The following is a 20,748-nucleotide window of genomic DNA, read 5'->3' as shown; positions in this document are numbered from 1 at the left end:
AAGAGCATGACCATGACCATGAGCGTGACCCTAAGCCTGACCATGACCATGAGCATGAGGATGACCATGAGCATGACCATGACCATGACCCCTGACCCTGACCGTGACCATTACCCTGACCCTTACCCTGATCATGACCCTAAGCCTGACCTTGAGCATGATTCTGACCCCGACCGGACCGTGACCGTGACCATGACCCTAACTCTAATTTGAATTTTGGATGTGAGAATACTTTCGAGACCAAAAATTGCTCTATATGTCTGAAATCACTAAGGGAAGCATAGAGACACCTTCTTCGAGGGCTTACGTAAAAGATCTATTATTTTGAAGGTGGCCACTCGAAGTAAATGATGGTGGTGATCTTCGTTGTAAGACCTAAAGGGAGTTTTAGGATTGTAAAAGAATTTCAAGTTTCTTCCACTTCTTGTGGGACGTGACGTGTAGTTTCAGTTTTATGCAGCAGAGAGCACTCTCCACGAAGCGACAAACTTGTTCCAGGCTGCCGGAAAGCAAGCAAATACAATCTCCGGGAAAAACAACCGTATCATAAAAAAACCCACAACTGATATTTACGAGTTCCATTAATGTATACATGAATTTGCTTATGAGTCCACAAAATCTAGAGAGGTGAATAACATGGGCAAAAATGGGAGGGATAGTTTTTGGGGATTTGTTTTTATTTTTATTATTTGAGTATAGTTAACATGCGATACTATGTTGGTTTCAGGAACACGACTCAGTGATGGGACGATTCCATGAGCTCACCCAGGAAGTGTGGGCACCGCTGGTCACCATATAACATTATTACAATATTATTGAGTATGTTCCTATGCTGTGCTTTTCATCTCCCGACATTACTGTTTGTTGTTGTTCATTTTTTTTAATTGCACTTGTAAAAGTGAAATCATATATTTGTCTTTCTCTGACTTTTTCACTTATTTCATAAAACCCTGTACTTCCATGCATGTTGTCACAAATGGCAAGATCTCATTCTTTTTTTTAATGGCTGATCGAGAAAGAAAGATTTATTATCTGAGCAGAGAGAAAGGGAGAAGCAAATATTTTTATCAAAAAAAAATTTCTGCGGTATGTATACCACACCTTCTTCACCTATTCGCCTGTCAGTGGGCATTCAGGCTGCTTCCATGCCTTGGCACCGTGAGTAATGCTGCAATGAACATAAGGGTGCATATATATCTTTTCAAGTTAATGTTCTTACTCTCTTTGGGTGAATATCCAGTAGCATGGGGAATTACCAGATTATATGTAATTTCTACTTTTAATGTTTTTTTAAAATTTTTATTTATTTATTTATTTATGATAGTCATACAGAGAGAGAGAGAGAGCCAGAGACACAGGCAGAGGGAGAAGCAGGCTCCATGCACCGGGAGCCCGACGTGGGATTCGATCCCGGGTCTCCAGGATCGCGCCCTGGGCCAAAGGCAGGCGCCAAACCGCTGCGCCACCCAGGGACCCCTTACTTTTAATGTTTTGAGGATCCTCTATATTGTTTTCCACAGTGACTGCACTAGTTTGCATTCCCACCAACAGTGCGTAAGGGTTTCCTCATAAGAGGGATACTTTCTGTTGAATAATATTTTATGCTTTTTATGTTCTAAACTATCGTGTTGTTTATGCAAAGCATCATAGAAAAAATATAAGGAAAATTATCTTGTGCTTATTTAGACTAATATGTGAATTTGATAAAAAGGATGTGAAGAATATGTGTAAAATATAGAGATGACTTTAAAATGTTTAAAAAATGATTGCCAATTCATACTAATAGCTTTTAAAAAAACATTTTTCTAATGAACTCAAGAATCTCCCCACGTTATTTATTATTACCATTCTGTTTTCTTTCTCTCTTTCCCCTTCTTTCTTTCCTTCCACATATAGGGAAGATCGTTTAATTGTTTTCCAATTTTCTACAACAAAATTCTTCAGTAAAAGGTTCGAAAAAATTATGACAATAAGTACTCACCATTTTGACATTAATAATTGTTTCATTTGCTTAAATCTGTTTCCCTACAATTATGTGTGATGTGAACATTTTTCCCAGATTTCTTTCAAGTTTTTTCCAGATGCTCTAACCTTAAATATTTCAGCATGCAGCTATTTGATGAAAGATATCAACCACAATGCCATAATACTATTATTATTCTTGAGAAAATTAAGGTTGAACCATTCATATTTGAGTCTTTAGGTGTTTTTTGTCAAAGTTCTGTTTATTTCTCTTATCTTTTCCTTCCCTTTTTTGGGTTACTATATTTCTCTTATTGATTTTTAACCTAAATACATTTGGATTATGAGTCCTTTGTTAATTATGTGGGTTGCAAATGTAACACAACCACAGAGTGTTTTGCCTCTGATTCTCTTCATGATGTCTATTGATGAACAGACGTTCTTAATCTTGACGTAATCCAATCTATCAATCTTTTCCTTTTTGGTTCTTTTCTGTTTTCTTTAAAAGATCTCTTAAAACCACAATAAAATCACCCCATATCAACTTTTATATTGTTTTGCCTCTCATGATATTTATGGTTTACTGGGAGTTGCTATTGTTTATGGTGCAAGCTACAAGTCAATGTTCTTTTATTAATATGGATATCCAATTTGTCCACCACAAGTTATTTGAAATAGCATTATTTTTCCACTGCTCTGCAGAGTACCTTGTCATAAATCAGGTATCCATCTTTTATGTCCTTCTGTTTTGGGGCTTTCTCAAGTTGTATTGGTATAGTGCTCTTTCCGTGTACCAATATTAACTGAATTAATTGCCATGTCTTTATAATGACTCTCAAATTTTGTGTTGTATGTCTTTCATATTGTTTTTTTTTCAAGAGTCCTAGTCCTTTTGGATTTTCTACATGCACAATCATATTATCTCTGAACAATTGCAGTGTTATTTATTATGTGCAAATATTATGCTTTTCACTGGCTAGGTCCCTCAGCACGATAAGGAACAGAAATGGTTAAGTGGACATACTAGGGGTGTTTATGGCTCAGGGAGAAAGTTGTCAATACTTCCCCATTAGGTGTGAGGTTTGCAAATGGATTTTTAAAAATACTCTTTTCTTTATAACAAATTCTCATTTTATTTCATGTTGCCAAGCATTTTGTTTTTAAAATCATGCATAGAGGGATCCCTGGGTGGTGCAGCGGTTTAGCGCCTGCCTCTGGCCCAGGGCGCGATCCTGGAGACCCGGGATCGAATCCCACGTCGGGCTCCCGGTGCATGGAGCCTGCTTCTCCCTCTGCCTGTGTCTCTGCCTCTCTCTCTCTCTCATCATAAATAAATAAAAATTTAAAAAAAAGGTTTAAAAAAATAAAATCATGCATAGATATTAAATTTATCACCGTCTTTTGGCACCAAATAAGATAATTGTGTAATTTTCCCCCCTTTATCTTATTGATTTGGTGTGTCGTCTTACCTTCTTGAACTTGTGTGAGATTGGCATTATTTATTTCTTAGTGGTTTCGTAAAATTCATTTATTTTTTGCACCCAGAGTTCTCTTTGTGAAAAAGTGTTTAATAACAAAGTCATTTTAGTTGATACAGAAGTATTCAAATTTTCTTTTCAGTTTTAGTAACTTGTTTTTTTCCATCAATTTGTTCATTTTATAGAATTCCCAAATTTATTGGCCTAAGGTTGTCCATCCTTTTAGTCTTTTTGATGTCTGTAATATCTGCAATGATATTCTGCTGTTTTAATCCTATTAGTTAAATGCAAACATAGAATTTGCTGTATTTAGCTACATAGCCTTAATTTTTAAACAGCAATGTATCTTAAAAAACCATTCACGACTTAAAATATTCTTCTATTGCAATACCCTGAACTTTTTCATTCATGGAAACTGTTTTTCAAATAAAATCTTATTTTTATCTTTCAACATAGAAAAAGTGGAGGTACCCCAACTAAAGCAAAGAGAAGGGAGGTTTGGATGCCGTTTAAAAATGTTGTACCGACTTAAGATCCTAGTGGTGGTACATGGTCGTGTTCTATTCTCCACACCCGTATCAACACTGGGTATTATCATTAAGTATTTGGAACTATTGGAAGGAACATTATGCAGTGTTTAAAGATGATGATTCAGAGCCTTCACGCCCGTGAACCTATTTATGACAGCAGTCAATGCAAAACAAACCCCAGAACCCAACTGCACATTCAGGCAAAGATCTTCCTAGGAAGTAACACAGCTTGTGGACATTTTTTTTTCTGTTTATCCCTCAAATTTTCTTTAATTACAGTTTTACAATATGAGGGTAAGAAATTTAAAAAAAGGCCAGAATGCAAGAGGGTTGGCTCCTGTGTTGTTTTTCAACAGGCTTAAGTCACTCTAACAGTTTTAAACAAAAAGGGATTCAAGATAGAGAATCAAAAGTTCACAGTCGCTGACAGGTGTGAAGGTCTTTAGGGCTGATTCTCAGAACAATGCCATGGACCACAAGACACCGGAACAATCAGGAATCTGGTGCAGGAAACCATCGCACCAGCTTTTGAATCCAGGATCCCGTGGCCAGAATGCCATGACGGCGCGGGACGACCCCCCTCGGCTGTGAACCAAGGAGTAGGAGCTCATGGCTTTTTTCCTAAATGCAAGCTGCTGATTTAGCAATGTCGAGGTCCACCAGTTGTCTGCCTCCCCCGGACTGTGCCTTGGGAGGCCGACCCCGCGCTCCTCCCCTGGGTTCCTCCTGGCGGCTGGTCACTTTGACCCTTGACCCAAGGCCAAGTCATGGAAGAAGTGATCTGACTCCTTCGTTCCTGGTCTGCTCTGGGTGGTGGTACCCGGGACGCAGGCTCTTGCTGGGCAGCAGTTATGGTGCCCTCACGTGGCTTCTTACTGTCATGAGGCATTTTTAAGCCCCCCTCGGAGGGTCCCTTAACCTCACCCACAGATCTGCAGAAGTCCCTTCTCTTGACGCTCTTCAGCTATTTCTTCGTGTCATCTTTTCCCGCCGGGAATGTAACGGATATCATGATGGATAAGACAGTTTTTATTCCAAGGTGTATCCGGCCAGGTAGGTGAGATAAAGGTAGCCACCTGTTACGCAGCACATTCTGTTCTGCCCCTCCCCCAAGTTAACATTGGAGTCCTAACCTGGAGTACCTCGGATGTAAGTGCCTTGGGCAATAGGGCCTTGAAAGAGGTAATTAGGGTTGATTGGGGTCATAAGGGTGATCCTCTGCTCTCATAGGCATAAGCTCTAATCATGACACTAGTGTCATAAGAAGGAAACAAGGACTTGCATGAACAGCAGAAAGATACAGAGAAAACAGAGATGATGGCTGTGCCGTCTACAGGCCAAGGATAGAGGCCTCTGAAGAGAGCAAACTTGCCAACACCTTGACGATTGGACTTCTAGCCTCCAGACTTGTGAGTAAATAAGTTTCTGTTTTTAAGCTGCCAAGTCTCTGCGTTGTGATGGCAGCCAGCCCTAGCAACTAACACACCATCCTAAAAGCGAAATAACAAAAATCTGTTAAGAGTTACCATTTTGATTTTCCCAGAGGAAGGAGCCATTACATTTGGGTAGGAAAGCTGAGGGAAATACTCATTGGGTTGTCTCCACTGGAACTCCAAAGTTGGAGAGAATAGCAGCACTCAGCTCACAGTATTATGGGGATTAGGAATAAATATAAAACACAGTGTCTCAATAACCACTGAACAACTTTGGATTTTGTGAGAACACACAGCCAGTCTCATCAGGACCATTTCCTGACTTTCCGTGGCCCACTCTTCCAATGCTCAGATTTGTTCTGATGTTTTAAAGTCTTTAACTCTCAAAGCACTTGAGTTCCACCTGGTTGTCGAGACCCTCCATCCTTGGCCTCATCTCTAACCCCCAGCGCTGACCCTGATGACCCCAGGACCCTGGGATCAGGCCCCGAGCCAAAGGCAGAGGGCTTAACTGGCAGAGCCACCCAGGTGCCCCGAAGCTTAGTTTTCTATACATGCTCACTTTTTTTTTTTTTTGCTCACTTCTTCTATGACAGAAATATTCTTTTAATATTAAAGAAAATAAGGGAGGAATGTTACCCATCAGAAGTTAATAAAATGCCTCCCATCACTGACTCAGCTTTTAAATATGCAATAACACACATCCACAGAATTGCCCAGTTATTTTCCACAAAACTCCCCTAATAAAACTAACTCAAAAAGTGTTTATCAGAGAAAGCAGCTTTTTCCCCAAAGAAAGAACATGCAAATAGTCCTAAGTGTCACCATTTACAGGGTGACAGGAACACAGATGAGGAGAAAACGATCTCAAAGAAGATAAACTCACATTTCCCAACCTTCCCCCACCCCACACATGATCTAGTGGGTCAGAGCTGCAAAACGCTGTAATGAATAGGCCAAAGGGCCAGCGTGGTGATTCCTGGGTTTTAGGACGGACTGGAGAGGTCTGAAAAATCTCATAGAAATGAGTAAGCCCAGTCGGTTGTCCTTTCCCAAGTCATGTTTTATTCACAAAAAGTACTTTCTGACGGGAAAGCTTGCACACAGACCCTTATTTATCGGCCTTTTACTCAACAAAACACCAGGAGTATTGGCTACATGAAGGCATAGCCAGGGCCTAGGCACGCGGCAATGGCCTCAGGAAGCTGTCACTAGGGCGTACGAGGGCTTTGTTTCAGCGTGACCTGGTGAGATTTCTGTTGCAGAGAAGGAGTGATCCTATGGAAGTAGGGCTGGGAAGGGCGGCTGACCCCTTTCATAACCAAAAACCTACATGTGACTTTTGATTTCCCAGAACTACTAATAACCTACTGTTGACCTTACTGACATGTCAACAATTAACTCATATTCCGTGTTATGTGTATTATATACTGTATTCTTGCAATACATAAAGCTAGAAAAATGCTATTAAGAAAATAAGGAAAATACACTTCTAGTATTGTTCTGTATTTACTGAAAAAAATCCGTGAATAAGTGGACTCACACAGCTCAAACATGTGTTGTTCAAGGGACAATGTACAGTTAATGGCAAAATTGGGTTTTTGATTTAGAGACTCTAAGGAAGGGTTAGAAATATAAATTTATATGTCTTTCTTGGTTCACAGTCTCAGTACCCAAACTAACTAAAGTCTTGAAACCAAACTGTTTGAAAAGTTTCATTTGGTAGCAGAAAGTATCTACAATAGGATCTTTACCAAAAAAGTTGTGCAAGAGGGGGGAAATAAACTCATACACACGTAAGATTTTGCTGTTGAAATTTGGGAGGATTATCAACAACTGATTCAGGAGGTCACAACTTACACAAAGCCATGGCTTTTTAGGTAAAGAAAGTAGAAGCTATGTTGATCCCTTGACTAAACAGTTTTTTGAACCTCATAACAGACATTATCATGAACCTGAGAAAGTTAAGTTTATGGAAGAGGAGCCAAACTAAGTTACTTCGAGCTGTAGTAATATATGTAGTCGCAGTAAAAACCAATTATCTCCACAACCTGGCACCAACTTTTCATCCAACCAAGTCTGTAACGCCTACATTATTCATTACACCATGGCTTTTCATCTCAGAGCTGTATTTGAAATTATATACAGATTTACACGTAATATAGCAGATGCTATCGACAATCGTCTTACCCTGATACGTCTCTCTCCCTGTATCCACTTGGTGTGGGCCCAGGGACAATCCTTGCCACAGGCCGGCTTGCTTACTCGACAACAACGGACAAGACCTACCAGCATGAGGGATTAGGAGCGATCCGCTTGTCTCTTGAATTTTACACGCTTTGTATTCGTTCAAAATACTATTACCAATACCTTCAATGGGCCAAAGAAAGTGGCCCTAGGAGCATTTAAAAGCATCCAAGAATTGTGATCACGGTCTATGGTAGTGGTAGAGTGTATAGGCAGAAAGTAGCTAGCATTTTAAAAAGTATCAAAAATACTGTTTTCGTTAAAGGGGGGCGGTTAGCAGACGACTTCCCACTAGTAGTAGAAAAAACACTGTGTTCAATTTCCAGTTTAAATACACTTAGAAATATGAAGACCGTGACTGCCATTAATTAGAGTCCAGAAGAAACTGACTTGTGACCTTAATGTGCAAGTACAGCAGTATTTCTAGATCTGATTCAGTCTATGATTAAATATGCTACACACACACACACACACACAGGTAGTAGTATCTTTATGGAATTCTCTAAAATGCTCACAGTAGCTTATATATTGATGAAAATAAAGATGAAAATGTATAGAGTGTAGATAAAAACCATCTTTTAAGCTTACTAAGTGATACCTTCTGTGGGTTACTAAGTAGCTTAAATTATTCAAGTTTACATTTCAATTCTTAAAAGCAGAACTGTGCTTTGGTATTCAAACCTTCATAAAATTTTAGTTTTTTCAAAGTAAGGAATAAAAAATAGAGAACATGAAATATGTGGGAGAAAAAGATTTGACTTATAACTGCCACATACTTAACCAGTGTCTTACAACTTTTGCCTGGCCAAAACTCAGCTTCTTGGAGATGATTATGGTTTTTAAATATTTGGTTTTTATAAGTGTGTATTTTTAAAATTTAATAAACATGCACATTCCAATGTGTTACATAGCCCCCATCCCCCCCCCCTTTTTTTTTTTTTACCATACTGGAGGCTGCTTATGTATCAACTTCCACTACAAGATTTTTTTTTTTTTAATCTTGGAATCCAACTTTATTATCTCTAATTGAAGAAGCCTCTGAGATGTGTGTTTAAAACCTGCTATTATTTACACTTGCTTATGCTTGTGTGAATCAAAACCTTGATAGGATGCAAATAAAACAAATTGGCTGCTGAGGTTTTCACCAACTCTATAATGCCAATTACACATTTGTGTTATTCACAAATTTTATTCCTAGTAACAGACTAAGAGAAATAAACTTAAATGTGAACCCAAAATATTTATACTGATAAAATGAACTTTTCAGGCTTTATGTGTTTGGAGTTACACAAAATTTTATTGAAGAAAGATTCCATTGCTAAAAATGTTTGGAAAATAATGCTCCATAAGAAAAGGTCTTTTAATTTGTTAATACAATGTTTAACATAATTTCATTTTCTAAAACAAATTGCTTGATACATTTCAATTCTTAAATTACTCTGCACAGTGGGAAAACTTCTACAAATTAGAGTACTGGAGATCTTCCAAAAAGATAACTTGTAAAAAATTGAAAAACTACACTAAAAACATCAGTCTATTTGCTTTAGACTCTTCTGATAGGCAGCTTTAAACAAGATTTCCATTCTTGAATTAGTAATGTACTTCTTGAATATACTTATTGTTATAAATCTGAAAAGATGTTTTATCTTCCACATAACACAATTTAACATCTTCACACATCAACTGTGTTGTTTTAATAGCTTAGGCACATTTCAATAATTCTGGATTTTATTTTGTGATTTCATTACAAAACAGCTTGCACAAACCAAATTCAAACAATCTTTTTATTTAGAATTCCATCTGAAAATTCATTTCTGGGTTTTAGTTTTTCTTTAAAAAGAAGCAAACATTTAAAAGCATCACATGTTACTACTCTACAATTCATCTTGTTATGAACATTTTTAGTTCATGGGGAAATAAACCCATTACATTGATTAGGCACAGAACTCTGGCCAAAGACCAGAAATCAGGGCACAGCTGTGTGTTCAGGTAACAGTTAGAGGTCTGAATGGAGGGAGTCGTGCCTCAACCGTGGGCACTCCTATCTCTGCCCCCTCCAGAAGCTGTTAGTAAGTCTCAAATCAGTAAGAGATTGTATGTAACTTAGTTAAAAAAAAAAAAAAACAAAACAAGCAAACAAACAACTACACCGGTTTTCTAAATTACACGGCAAAGCCCAAACAGATAAATATAATTGTAGTCTCACCATACAAAATTTGTGGTTTTGATATCCATGTCACAGGACCATATTATACGTGAGACAGAATTATATAATTTCTCTGGTCATTTCAGAAATCTGGTTGGAAGAGATCTGTAACTATAAGATTTCACATTATAGCAATGTTTCAGTATTTCTCAAATTAGGGCGGTGAACAGAAATCACAGTACAAAATCCTTAATTCTTTTACCGGAAAAGCAACAGGTGCTACATATGAGAATCACTTATAGAACATCTATTTTCTTTTAAAAAATGTAGATATAAAATATTAATTGCATAGGGATTTAAATATAAGGCCAAGAAGAATACAAAGTAAAGTTAAAAAATCATAGAAAGGGCACTATGGTGTCAAAAGATAGAATTTCATTCTATAGAGTAATAAATCTGAATTACTGTCTAATTTAAAAAAATCACAGTATGTTGCTATAACTAACAGTGAATGTTTCATTAAGTCCAAACTGGAAACCAGTATTAGGACTTAGAAGAACACAACTAAAGCTTGTTGTCTAATCCTGATCAGTGTATTAGCACATCAGTGCCTGGTACGTACCTGATTAGTTATATAACCTACGTTTTGAAGTAATGTGTAGTTTACTACATGTTAACAGGTGTGAGAGCACATCATCACCGCATGCCGTTAAGTGATCTGCAGGCTTATCTGAGTGTAATTATTCAGTCTTTACAAGGTGCAAGATCCCACCCGGCTGAATCTTCATTCAGTGAACCAAAAACACTGTAGTTAACAAAACATAACAAAGTTCTACCGTTGAAAACTAAGTGTACATGAACCAGAGAATTAGTTCCTGACATCAGTACATATATTGTCCTCAGCATTTTGGAAGGGAGTGAATGATGAGTCCAACTACGCTCTGTAGTTTAAGCTAATGGCTATCACCTGAAGACCCAGGTAGAAAGGTAAATTGTGGATCCACTTCTCATTGTAATGTTAGAGTGCAGTTTAAAGAGCAATTTCCAAATCTAAAAGGAGCTTAGTTAACTTACTGTTATATTGTATTGTTGTACTTATTGTATATAGTATTGTTATATTGAGTAGTGTGAAGAAAAACAAGAACTCCCAAAGGAATTATGTTAAGGAACATTTGGGAATACCCAAACCAACGTTTTAAATGAAAAGTGCATAAATACAGTAATACTACAAGTGTGTTAACTATGGAACAAAGATTTCTTTGGGAGCTAAACAATACTATTTTCCCACATTATTTACACATTATGAATTGTTCAGATACCACAAAGCACCATTTACAGTCTAAATTGCTTGATTATGTCTGAAAGGTCTTTTGACTTCAATGCTACGCAGTTGAGGATCTACCTAGAAGTGTCAAGTCATCTTCAGTAAAACAGGATTTATCTTTACAATTCAGTTCTCTTTTCAGAAACAGCAAAGCAATTATTTTCATTTCACGATCTTGGCTGGTGTTTCAGATTCTGTGGACTGTCTTCCATCCGTCCAGGCTTCCCGGGTGCTCTTCAGAGCCAGGGTCTTCTGTTGATCAACCACAACATAATCTACTCTCTCATCAGCTACACTGCTGCCTGAGCCACTGCTCTTTTGCTAAAAAGCAAAGAAAAATACCATAAAGCCTGACAGATAAAGAGTTTGAGTGAAATTTAGTCTTAAAACATAGACACACATTGTGAATAATTCTTGAAATTCTATTGGGTCCGTCACAGACAGACAGACAGACACACACACACTACTTCAGTTTAACAATGTTGTTTTTCTACTTGTACACTGTTTTCCAGTTAAATTTAAAATCACTCTATATAAGAATGCAGACTAATGCTCCCAACACAGATGGAATTCTTACAAAATAGGGATCACAGCCACCTGGTTCATCTTAAGATACACAGCTTGCTTCTCCCTTCAGCTCAAGCTTCAGTTTTTCAAGTCCTGAGAACATGTGTCAAGTGTTCACCTTCAGAGCTAAGAAGTGTTTTTTGAAAGGCAGTATATCAAGAATGGCAAATGACATAGGCTGACAGGACCTCTTAATTTCAAAATACTGCTAAATACCAACTTACAACAAATAGTTATTAATGTATTGCCAGGCTCTCTAGAAAATAAGAGAAATACCCAAGGTGTGAGGGAAACAGAAGGTATAAAGAGCTGCTCAAGGTAAACTTTAGAGGCACTGCTGTCTTTGGGATGAATATCAATCTCAGCGATGCAATCAGGAGGCTCCAGGTGGGAGGGCATGCTTACTCTGAGACCATCCTGTTAATAAGCGAGGGACCCCTGAAGGGAACTGAGGTGGTCCTAGATTGCTTCCCAGAAGAAAATGCAAATTATTCCGAAGGAAATTTAGGTCTGTAGGATTCCCACAGATATGCTCAGCAAAATGAATTTGCAAAAAAATCTATAAAACATGGAAGGAAACACACTATCAAGAGTGAGCAGAAATAATAAACAAAGATTCAGACTTCCAAGGACTTCAGATTCTGACATGACAAGAAACAGTATAAAATATGTACGTGTAAAATTTTCAAAGGAATTAAGAAATAAAACTAAATAAAAGGAATAAAATAAGCTATTCAAAATAGCTAGGCATATTTTTAAAAAAATTAGCAAAATTTCATTTTAGAAATAAAAAATAACTGAAATTAAACAATGAGTTAAACAGAATAATTGAGAATTAGTGAATTTGGTGATAGATCTAAAGAAATTATCCAAGTAAATACAAAGAGATGAATGAGAGAAAATACCAAAAGGTGAAAAAGTAGTGTGGAAAATAGAATAAGTTCTAACTAATCTCTAAAAAGAAACCTTAAATGAGAGAATAAGAGGAATAGTTGAAAAGCGATATTTAAAGAGATAATGACTGGGGGTAAAAAAGGAGAGAATGACTGGGACTCTTCCAGAATTAATAAAAAATACGAATCCAGACACAAAAACAGCACAATTTCCATGAAGCATGATAAATAAAAAGAAATCTATGACTAGATGTCTAGACACATTGTAGTAAATCCGCAAAATACCAAAGACACAGAAAAGATCTTAACATCAACCAGACAGAACCCCCACAAATGGAATTTCTAGAAGAAGTATTTCAGGAGGAAGAAAAAATAAAGACAATGATTAACTTTAGATTTTGTTAAGTAATAAGCATTTCGACAGTGACCACTAAAAGAGAAGTGTATAATTTCTATACCATTAAAAAGGGGAAAATGAACTCTTTAGTCTCCATAACCTTGTTAATTGTGGTTTATGAAACATTGAGTAATAGACTTTACTGAGTTTAAATTAAACATACTATAAAATTTCCTTAAAAGAAACATAATTTTGGGGGTTTAAAACATGAGCTAATCGTGTTTATAGAAAGAGATTTCCCTTACCTTACGCGGTGGTGTGGATTTCCCAGAATCTAAATCCAGGTCTAGGTATTCCACTTGTTTGTCTCCTTTGGGCTTGACCATAGGACTGCTTCTTCCATCAAGACTGTTACTGCCAAAAAGATTCTGAAAATGGTGATACAATGAAATCAACTGTTGGATGTCCCTGAGATATGCTGCTTATCTTGTTTGCCATCTACTAAAGCAAAAATATTTATTTCAAAAGGATAGGCTTTACAACAATGTCTGCTTAGAATTAACCTTTTAGGACTGGAGGAAAATAAGTAACATTAATAAAATTAGTTACAACTTAGCTTAGAGCAAGTCAAACGTAGTTTCAAAAGTCAAACTTGGTTTAAATTAAGACTGAAACCTCAAGCTATAGTCAGTTGCCATAGCTCTACCAGAACATTATTAAAATGATATTGTTATACTCAATTACACTTTTTAAACTACCGGATCCTTTCACCCCCCCTTGCTTACTAATTAAATTTTTTTAAAGTTCTATATTTTGTTTAAGGGCTCTCATGCTGGGGGCGCCTGGGTGGCTCTGCTGGTTGAGAGTCTGACCCTTGGTTTAGCTTAGGTCATGATGTCAGGGTTGTGGGATGGAGCCCAACTGGCTTCGTGCTCAGTGGGGAGTCTGCTTGAGTCCCTTCCTCTGACACTTCTCCCGCTTGTGCTCTCTCTCTCTTAAATAAATAATAAACAAATAAATCTTAAAAAAAAAAAAAGGGCTTTCACACTGAAATTAGTTTAAAATAAGGATGTTAACTAAAGGCCATGAATAATGATTCCATTGGCAAAGTCTGTTTTGTTTCAACTATCTGCAATTTTTACCACTGAATTACTTGTCTGCTCTCTTTAGCTTTATCCCTTCTGTCCTAATAGGAATTGTACAATAAAAGGGGTACTCTTTAAAAAAAGATTTTAAAAAAGTAAGCTAGAAGACAGCAATAAATGATAAAAACGAAACAGCCCGAGGCAGAAAAATGCAAAAGCAACAAGCTATTAGGAACGTGAAGATCAATGCTGAGTAAGAAAGAAAGGATAACATGAACTTATACCCCTACCTCTAGCCTCTATGCCAATTACGACGGTCCTAAATGTGTGCCAACAAATGCCTTCTCTCCCTCCTTGCTGCTTTTAACCTCCCCCAAAAATGTTCTCGAAGACTTCTCATAGGCAAGACTCCCTATATATTCACTAGCAGATTCCATCCTTGGGTCTTGTATCACGTAGATATGAATATTCACATATTACCTCATACTCTGAAGAAAACCATCATGATGTAATAGATTTAAAATGTGTGCTTGTGATAATGAACAAAACAATTTGGAAACTGCATAAACTTGGTTCTTTTTTTTTTTTTGGAGAGTGTGGGCATGCATGCAAGCAGGGGTGGGGTGGGGTGGGTGGGGAAGGAGGAGACAGGTCGTAAGCAGGCTCCACACCCAGCACAGGGCCCCAGGCGGGGCTCAGGCTCAGGCCCCTGAGTTCATCGCCTGAGCCGAGATCAGAGTTGGAAGCTTGACGGACTAGGCCACCCAGGTACCCCCCGTTGGTTCTTTTATATTGCTACTCTTTTTTTCCTCAAGTTAAACAGAGTAAGCTGTGATCTAGAGAATGGACAACTGCTAGAAAAATAGTAAATTTAATTCCTCATCTGGAGCAGGGCTGCTGAGAGCCCGTGTGAAACAGTTTTGTGAATTAGAAAAAAGTGCTCCTGCCCGTGGACCCACACAGCTCTGTACCAGGGCCCCTGGCCTGACGAGCGGGACACGGTCTGACCTGCGTGTACCTACAAATGCAACACTATGCAGTCTGCTGTACAAATTGCATACTGTTTGCAGTATGTTTACACAGTGAGCAAGCCGCATGACTGAATGTGAGGGCTCTATTTGCAAGGGATAGATTTTTTTTTTTTTTTTTAATGATAGTCACAGAGAGAGAGAGAGAGAGAAGAGAGGCAGAGACATAGGCAGTGGGAGAAGCAGGCTCCATGCACTGGGAGCCCGATGTGGGATTCGATCCCGGGTCTCCAGGATCGCGCCCTGGGCCAAAGGCAGGCGCCGAACCGCTGCGCCAGCCAGGGATCCCCAAGGGATAGATTTTTAAACCAAATTTACCAACTACTATTGATATAACATTAACAAAATATTGACAGTAACATGTAAAGCACAAAAAGATGTAAGGAAGTTTTGGTTCTCATTTAGTACAAATAGCCATTTCCCTCTCCCTTTTCTTCCTAATACATAAAGAACCTGATTTTTTTTTTCTTCTGAATGACTCCATAGTTCATTCTCACATTAAAAAAAAAAAAAAAAAAAGAACTGTATGTAAAAATTTGTCTTCAAATGTGACTCCTGAAAGAACCCATACCTGGAATTCCCCTACCTGGAAATGCCTACAGTTGTTCATAGTATCAAAAGGCTATGAAAGGAACCTATGAGCTCATGTGATGTACACGTTTAAACTCAGCAAGTTGTTCCTAAAGAGAATTTCTCCGAATTGCTGGTTAAACTGTTTTCTGTCTAGTTATTATTAGAATTGGAAATTTTTTCATCTTTAAGTATTGTTAAAATTCGTGTCCCTGCAAGGTGGTCCATTTGTTCTTGATCTAATCTCAACTGGGAACAGCCTGTCTCTGTATTCTAGCCCAGTGTTTTCCCAAAACAGTTTAGAAAAACTCTAAGATTCTAGGAGCCATCATAAATGTTCTGTGAATTCAAAAAGAAAATAACAGTAGTGCTTTGCTTTTCTAAATTCTTTTTAAAGTATTGAAAAATTATTGAACATATTTTTGTTGTTATAAAACGATATTTATGTCTTTAGTAGTGATGTACCGTCACTCAAATTTCAAATGCCATATTAAGGGCTCACTTCACAAATGCCTGACTTTGGATCCCCGTATAAATTAATAGGCAGCATCACCAACTCATGGTTTCCTTAAACACTGCCTGCCCTGTGACCACCAGTATGGAAAATGTATCATACTGCGAAACGTCCTAATCTTCATTGCAGGCCTAAGCCAGATTTGATCGGATCCTGTCTCCACTTCTCCAAGACAATTTTTTTTTTTTACTGACTTTATCAGTCCAAGTGCAATGAGATCTTGTGAATTTCTATGGTATTCCGTTAATGCCCTACCTTTCAAGAGGTATGGAAAACACTGCTCTAGCTATCACGTTCTTCCTAAGGAAGAGTTGTCTGGACCATGATGAACTCCTACAGCTGGCAGCATGAGGAGATGGAAACAGTGGTTGGACTTTCTACGGTGAGTGGGGGGAGTGGATATCTTCACCTGGAACACTTTTGCTTATCTGTAATACTTAGGCCCTAAGTAGTAGAAAATCATCAGCTGGCAGGCAAAAGTAGCTTTCTGGCTTAATGTTGTAAGGTATAAAAAACAAGTTTATATTCTTATTTCCTGACTTTCTAACTGTAGAATTTTCTTTCTCATCTTTTTCCTTTACCTAACCCTTACTGATGACAAACTACATGTCCAAATTTGCCTATTACATGTCCTTTCCAAGATTTTTATGGCAGTTTTTAACTATTTTGGGCAAAAGAACACTCTTTAGTATCTCAGAAAATAATTACTTTTGTAATAAAAAAAAAAATCCATTCTACCACCTAAAGATAAAATATTCATTCTAACATAGCATTGAGGATTTATGTAGATTTTTACCAGTCTATTTACTATAATGAGGAAAAAAGTAGGTTAATAAAAACAATAAAACATCACTTGTCAAGTTGAAAAATAGTGAATCCAAAAGCAGAAGCCAATTAATAAAAATTGCTCTGCCTTAAAAAATTAGTGAAAACATTATTGATATAGCTAATTTATCTTCTAATCCAGGGCTGATGTAAATATTTTATATTATTTTAACTATCTTATTCATTTTGAACAATGTACGAATTTTATTAATTTTTAAGTTTTTTAAGCCACCAATCAAGCTTTTCGAATCACTTAATTTTGTTTCCTGATGACATATAGTTGTGAGGAACCTGCTTTTGCCTAAAGTTACATTACAGATGATAGAAATGGACTTTATACTTTGGATCTCTGGAGTTACTGCTTTAAAGAAAATTGCCATTAAAGTGTTACCCATTCCAAATTTGATACCAGATGCTTGCTTATCCTGGCAGGTAGCACTTGGTTGTGCCCTAATATCTGCTCTTCCCTGTCTCATGTGAATGGGATTTTTAGCCAGGCCCACTGTCCCTCAGAATAAAGGCTGTTTCCCAGGCCCTTTCATGTCTATGTGGCCACATGGCATATAGGGCAGTTTCTGGGAACCTTCTTCATAAGACAGATAGGCTTCCCTCTTTCTGCAGCTTGGAACGTGAATTGCTGGCGCAGGATGTGCTGGAGCATGTGAGCCATACCCAGAAGATGGAAGGGGTCAGAAACCCCGAGGACCTTGAAGAACAGGGCTGCTACCACAACCCTGGCTTGACTCTCTGGACTTTTACATGAGAAAGAAAGAAAGGTCTCTCTTAAGTCATTGTTTTTTATCTTTTGTTACTCAGAGGTGAACCTAATCATAACTGATACACTCATCTACTAAAATACAAATAACAGAGCAAGCACTGAATCTGATTTGAGGGAAAATAAAAGCAAAATATTTTTAGACACTAAAATCAGCTTGTATTCTTAAATATCTGAAGTATTTTCAGGCAGCTATCTAAATTCTGGTGAATACAGGCTGGCTACAATTATAAAATTTTGTGCCTTACAGTAAGTAATACAGTCAATCTGAAACAAATTTAGGTTTGTAACAGGTCTTTAATCTTTAAGCTACATCTAAGAGTATGCTATTGAAAGACTATCAAAAGAGCTCCATACAAGATCATTTCACTCTAAGAGTGCGATAAGGTGGGCCTGGATAACTGCACTGTGAAATACTTCCAGTATATTTTCTTCAATAGTTTCAAAAATCGAATGCATCTTAAAAACAAAACAAAACAAAAAAACAAAACAGAACTCTAAGATTTTGATGATTTTAACTTTTTATCTACTTTATAGATGCTGATATACTCTGACCCTTTATCAGTTTTAAATTTTACAACGTTATAATTTAAAAAGCATTTAAAAAAGTTGTCTTCTATCCTTTTCCCTTAAGTATATAAAGAAGGACATAAGGGTAAGATTTAGAGATTAGAAGTAAGGCCCTAGCATGCCAGACTTGGAAGAGCTGCTCAGAAAGACAGAAGTGAAGATGCAGACTTTACGTACCGAGTCTTCGCCGGACAGGTTTGGGTTCATGGGCACGTAATTCTCTTCACTGTCGTGGGAGTCGCTGCTGGACGTTGTGCTGTGCACTGAATCCGGTCGGGGAGACAAGGGAAACCTAGAGGAGCTAATACACAAGCTACTGTTACAAACCTACACCTGGGCCACAACTTCCAAAACCATTTCCAAGATAAAAATGAGTGATGGTTTAACATTCTTTTAGAAATATTCACTAAAGTTTACGATAATTTATTGTACGCCTTTATTTTAATACAACTTATTGCATACATTCAAATGCACACCTAATATTTATAACTATATAGTAAAAAAGTATATCTTTAAGCATCGAATTCCTTATGTAGAACAAAAAAAGTACTGCTGGCAATTTGGGGGATAAGTAAAAAGTCACAGATATGAAAAGGAAGATTTAAGAGTTCCTATTAAAAAAACCTAGCTATATGAACACATAAAACACAAACACATATTTATTTAATGTAGGTTCATATCTTCACATATTCTTTCATTTCCCTGTACACATTTTAAACAAATCTTGATTAAATTAACCCCTACAAACATTGTGCAGTGGCAGTATCATAGAAATGAGGTTTATCCAAGGCGTGATTATTGCTAATTAAATAACCCCCACCAGAAACTACCGTATTTTCCCAGAACAGCAGTTCTCAGAAATTTCTGGCCTCATGAACCATTTATACCCTTAAAAATTATTGAGAACCCCAAGGAACTTCATTTATTTGGGTTACGTATCTATTTACCATATTACAAATAATAGAACATTTTTTAAAAACACAAGAGTACACAAATACGTGTTCTATTTATTAGCTGTCCCAGGATATGATCAAATACTATGTAGCCTGTGGAAAGCTCCAGCAAACACTCATGAGAGAAAGAGAGTGGAAAAGGCAAAAAATATCTTATCATCTTAATGAAAATAGTTTTGAACTCACAGAACTCCAGAGAGGGGGGCTTCCCAGGCCATACCCTGGGAGCCACTGTTCTGGTAGTTTCCATCATAGTGAACAACCAAGGTACATATTTTAAACAAAGACTTACTCTCGAGCAAAACTCCTAGTGATGGGAGATCTAACTGGGGCTTGTAGTTCTTCCCATTCTGGCAAAGGTTTTATTTCTAAAGGCGCTGGCTTGGCTGAAGTGAAAGAGAGAAAAAGAGGCTTCAGTACACGGAAATTTGGAAAATAAAACAAGATCCTCACTCTCTCTCTCTCCTTATACATTTCGGCCAGAGTACACCTAAGAGCAGCTGGCTTCACAAATGAGATGAGCTTCACAGATGTTCTATGATTTGCCCAAGGTTACACAGCTAAATGATTAGGGACAAAAGCTAAATCCAATAATGCTTCATGATGGTTGACTCAAAGTCTGAAGCTTTATTACAACACATTACTTCTTAATATTTTATGAATATAAACTAAATGAGAAGAAACGGTAATGTGACCCAATTCCTTTATAGTTACTTGATGTATTATTTCCTTATATCGTTTTTTAAAAAATAATTTTATCCCCAAGTATAGAGCTTTAATCTTCTATGGAAAAACATTTCTACTCTTCAATATTGACACATCAGTTATACAATTATATATATAAAATGATGTATAGAAAGTATTAAATACAAAACTTTGCCAAAATCAAAAACTGAAAAATAACTGACCAAATCTTTTAAATTATTTCAAACCCAGTCTGAAAACAAAGAAAGCAATAATAATATTTTAAGACTCAAACTCAGCTCTGAGAGAAGGCCATAATTAAAAATCACCTTGAAGTTTTAGCTTAATATAACCAAAAATATCCTTTACCAAATTAAACAATAATAAACACTAATATTCTTTTTAGCTTGACTTATAAGTCGTCTTTGCTTATTTACCTCATTATTACCATAGACAATTACCATGCTAGTAAATACCACAGAGCTCTCAGCACTTAAAGAGTAAAACATTTCAGAAATTAATGGACAGAAGAACTAATACAAATGTGATATGTTAATATTAATTATATTTTAGGAGACTCTTTAAACATATTAGGAGAATATTTTAGTTACATTTCATCTCTCCACTCCAAAGAAAAAATTTTCATTTTTCTAGGTTTCTTTCTTCTGCTCTTAGTCCATATATGGGCATACTTTTATTCAACTCATACTTTTAATCAACTATGTTGTAATTACTGTCAAACTATAAAATAGGTGGCCATTTTAAAGGACTATGTAGAGTCACTGGAGCTTATAAATATTTTTGTCTATTCAAAACAAAAAACTCAA

The 20,748-nt window shown here is 37.0% G+C and overlaps 1 protein-coding gene across 5 annotated transcripts in view; it reads right to left on the bottom strand.

Annotated features, from left to right (window-relative positions):
- Positions 1-8,910: 8,910 nt before the first annotated feature.
- Positions 8,911-20,748, bottom strand: part of GAB1 (GRB2 associated binding protein 1) — a 117,747-nt gene continuing 105,909 nt past the window's right edge. For all 5 annotated transcript variants that reach the window (XM_041757913.1, XM_041757915.1, XM_041757914.1 and 2 more), the window contains 4 exons: positions 19,530-19,623; positions 18,462-18,585; positions 13,223-13,345; positions 8,911-11,441 (listed from right to left, as the gene is read on the bottom strand). In XM_041757913.1, the coding sequence (XP_041613847.1) occupies positions 11,283-11,441; positions 13,223-13,345; positions 18,462-18,585; positions 19,530-19,623 (500 nt within the window). In that variant the 3' untranslated portion in view covers positions 8,911-11,282. The remainder of the gene's footprint in view (positions 11,442-13,222; positions 13,346-18,461; positions 18,586-19,529; positions 19,624-20,748) is intronic.

This window comes from Vulpes lagopus, chromosome 6 (assembly GCF_018345385.1).
Source record: "Vulpes lagopus strain Blue_001 chromosome 6, ASM1834538v1, whole genome shotgun sequence".
NCBI lineage: Eukaryota > Metazoa > Chordata > Mammalia > Carnivora > Canidae > Vulpes > Vulpes lagopus.
The sequence above is the reverse complement of the archived record's forward strand: the minus strand, read 5'-3'. Positions and strand labels throughout refer to the sequence as shown.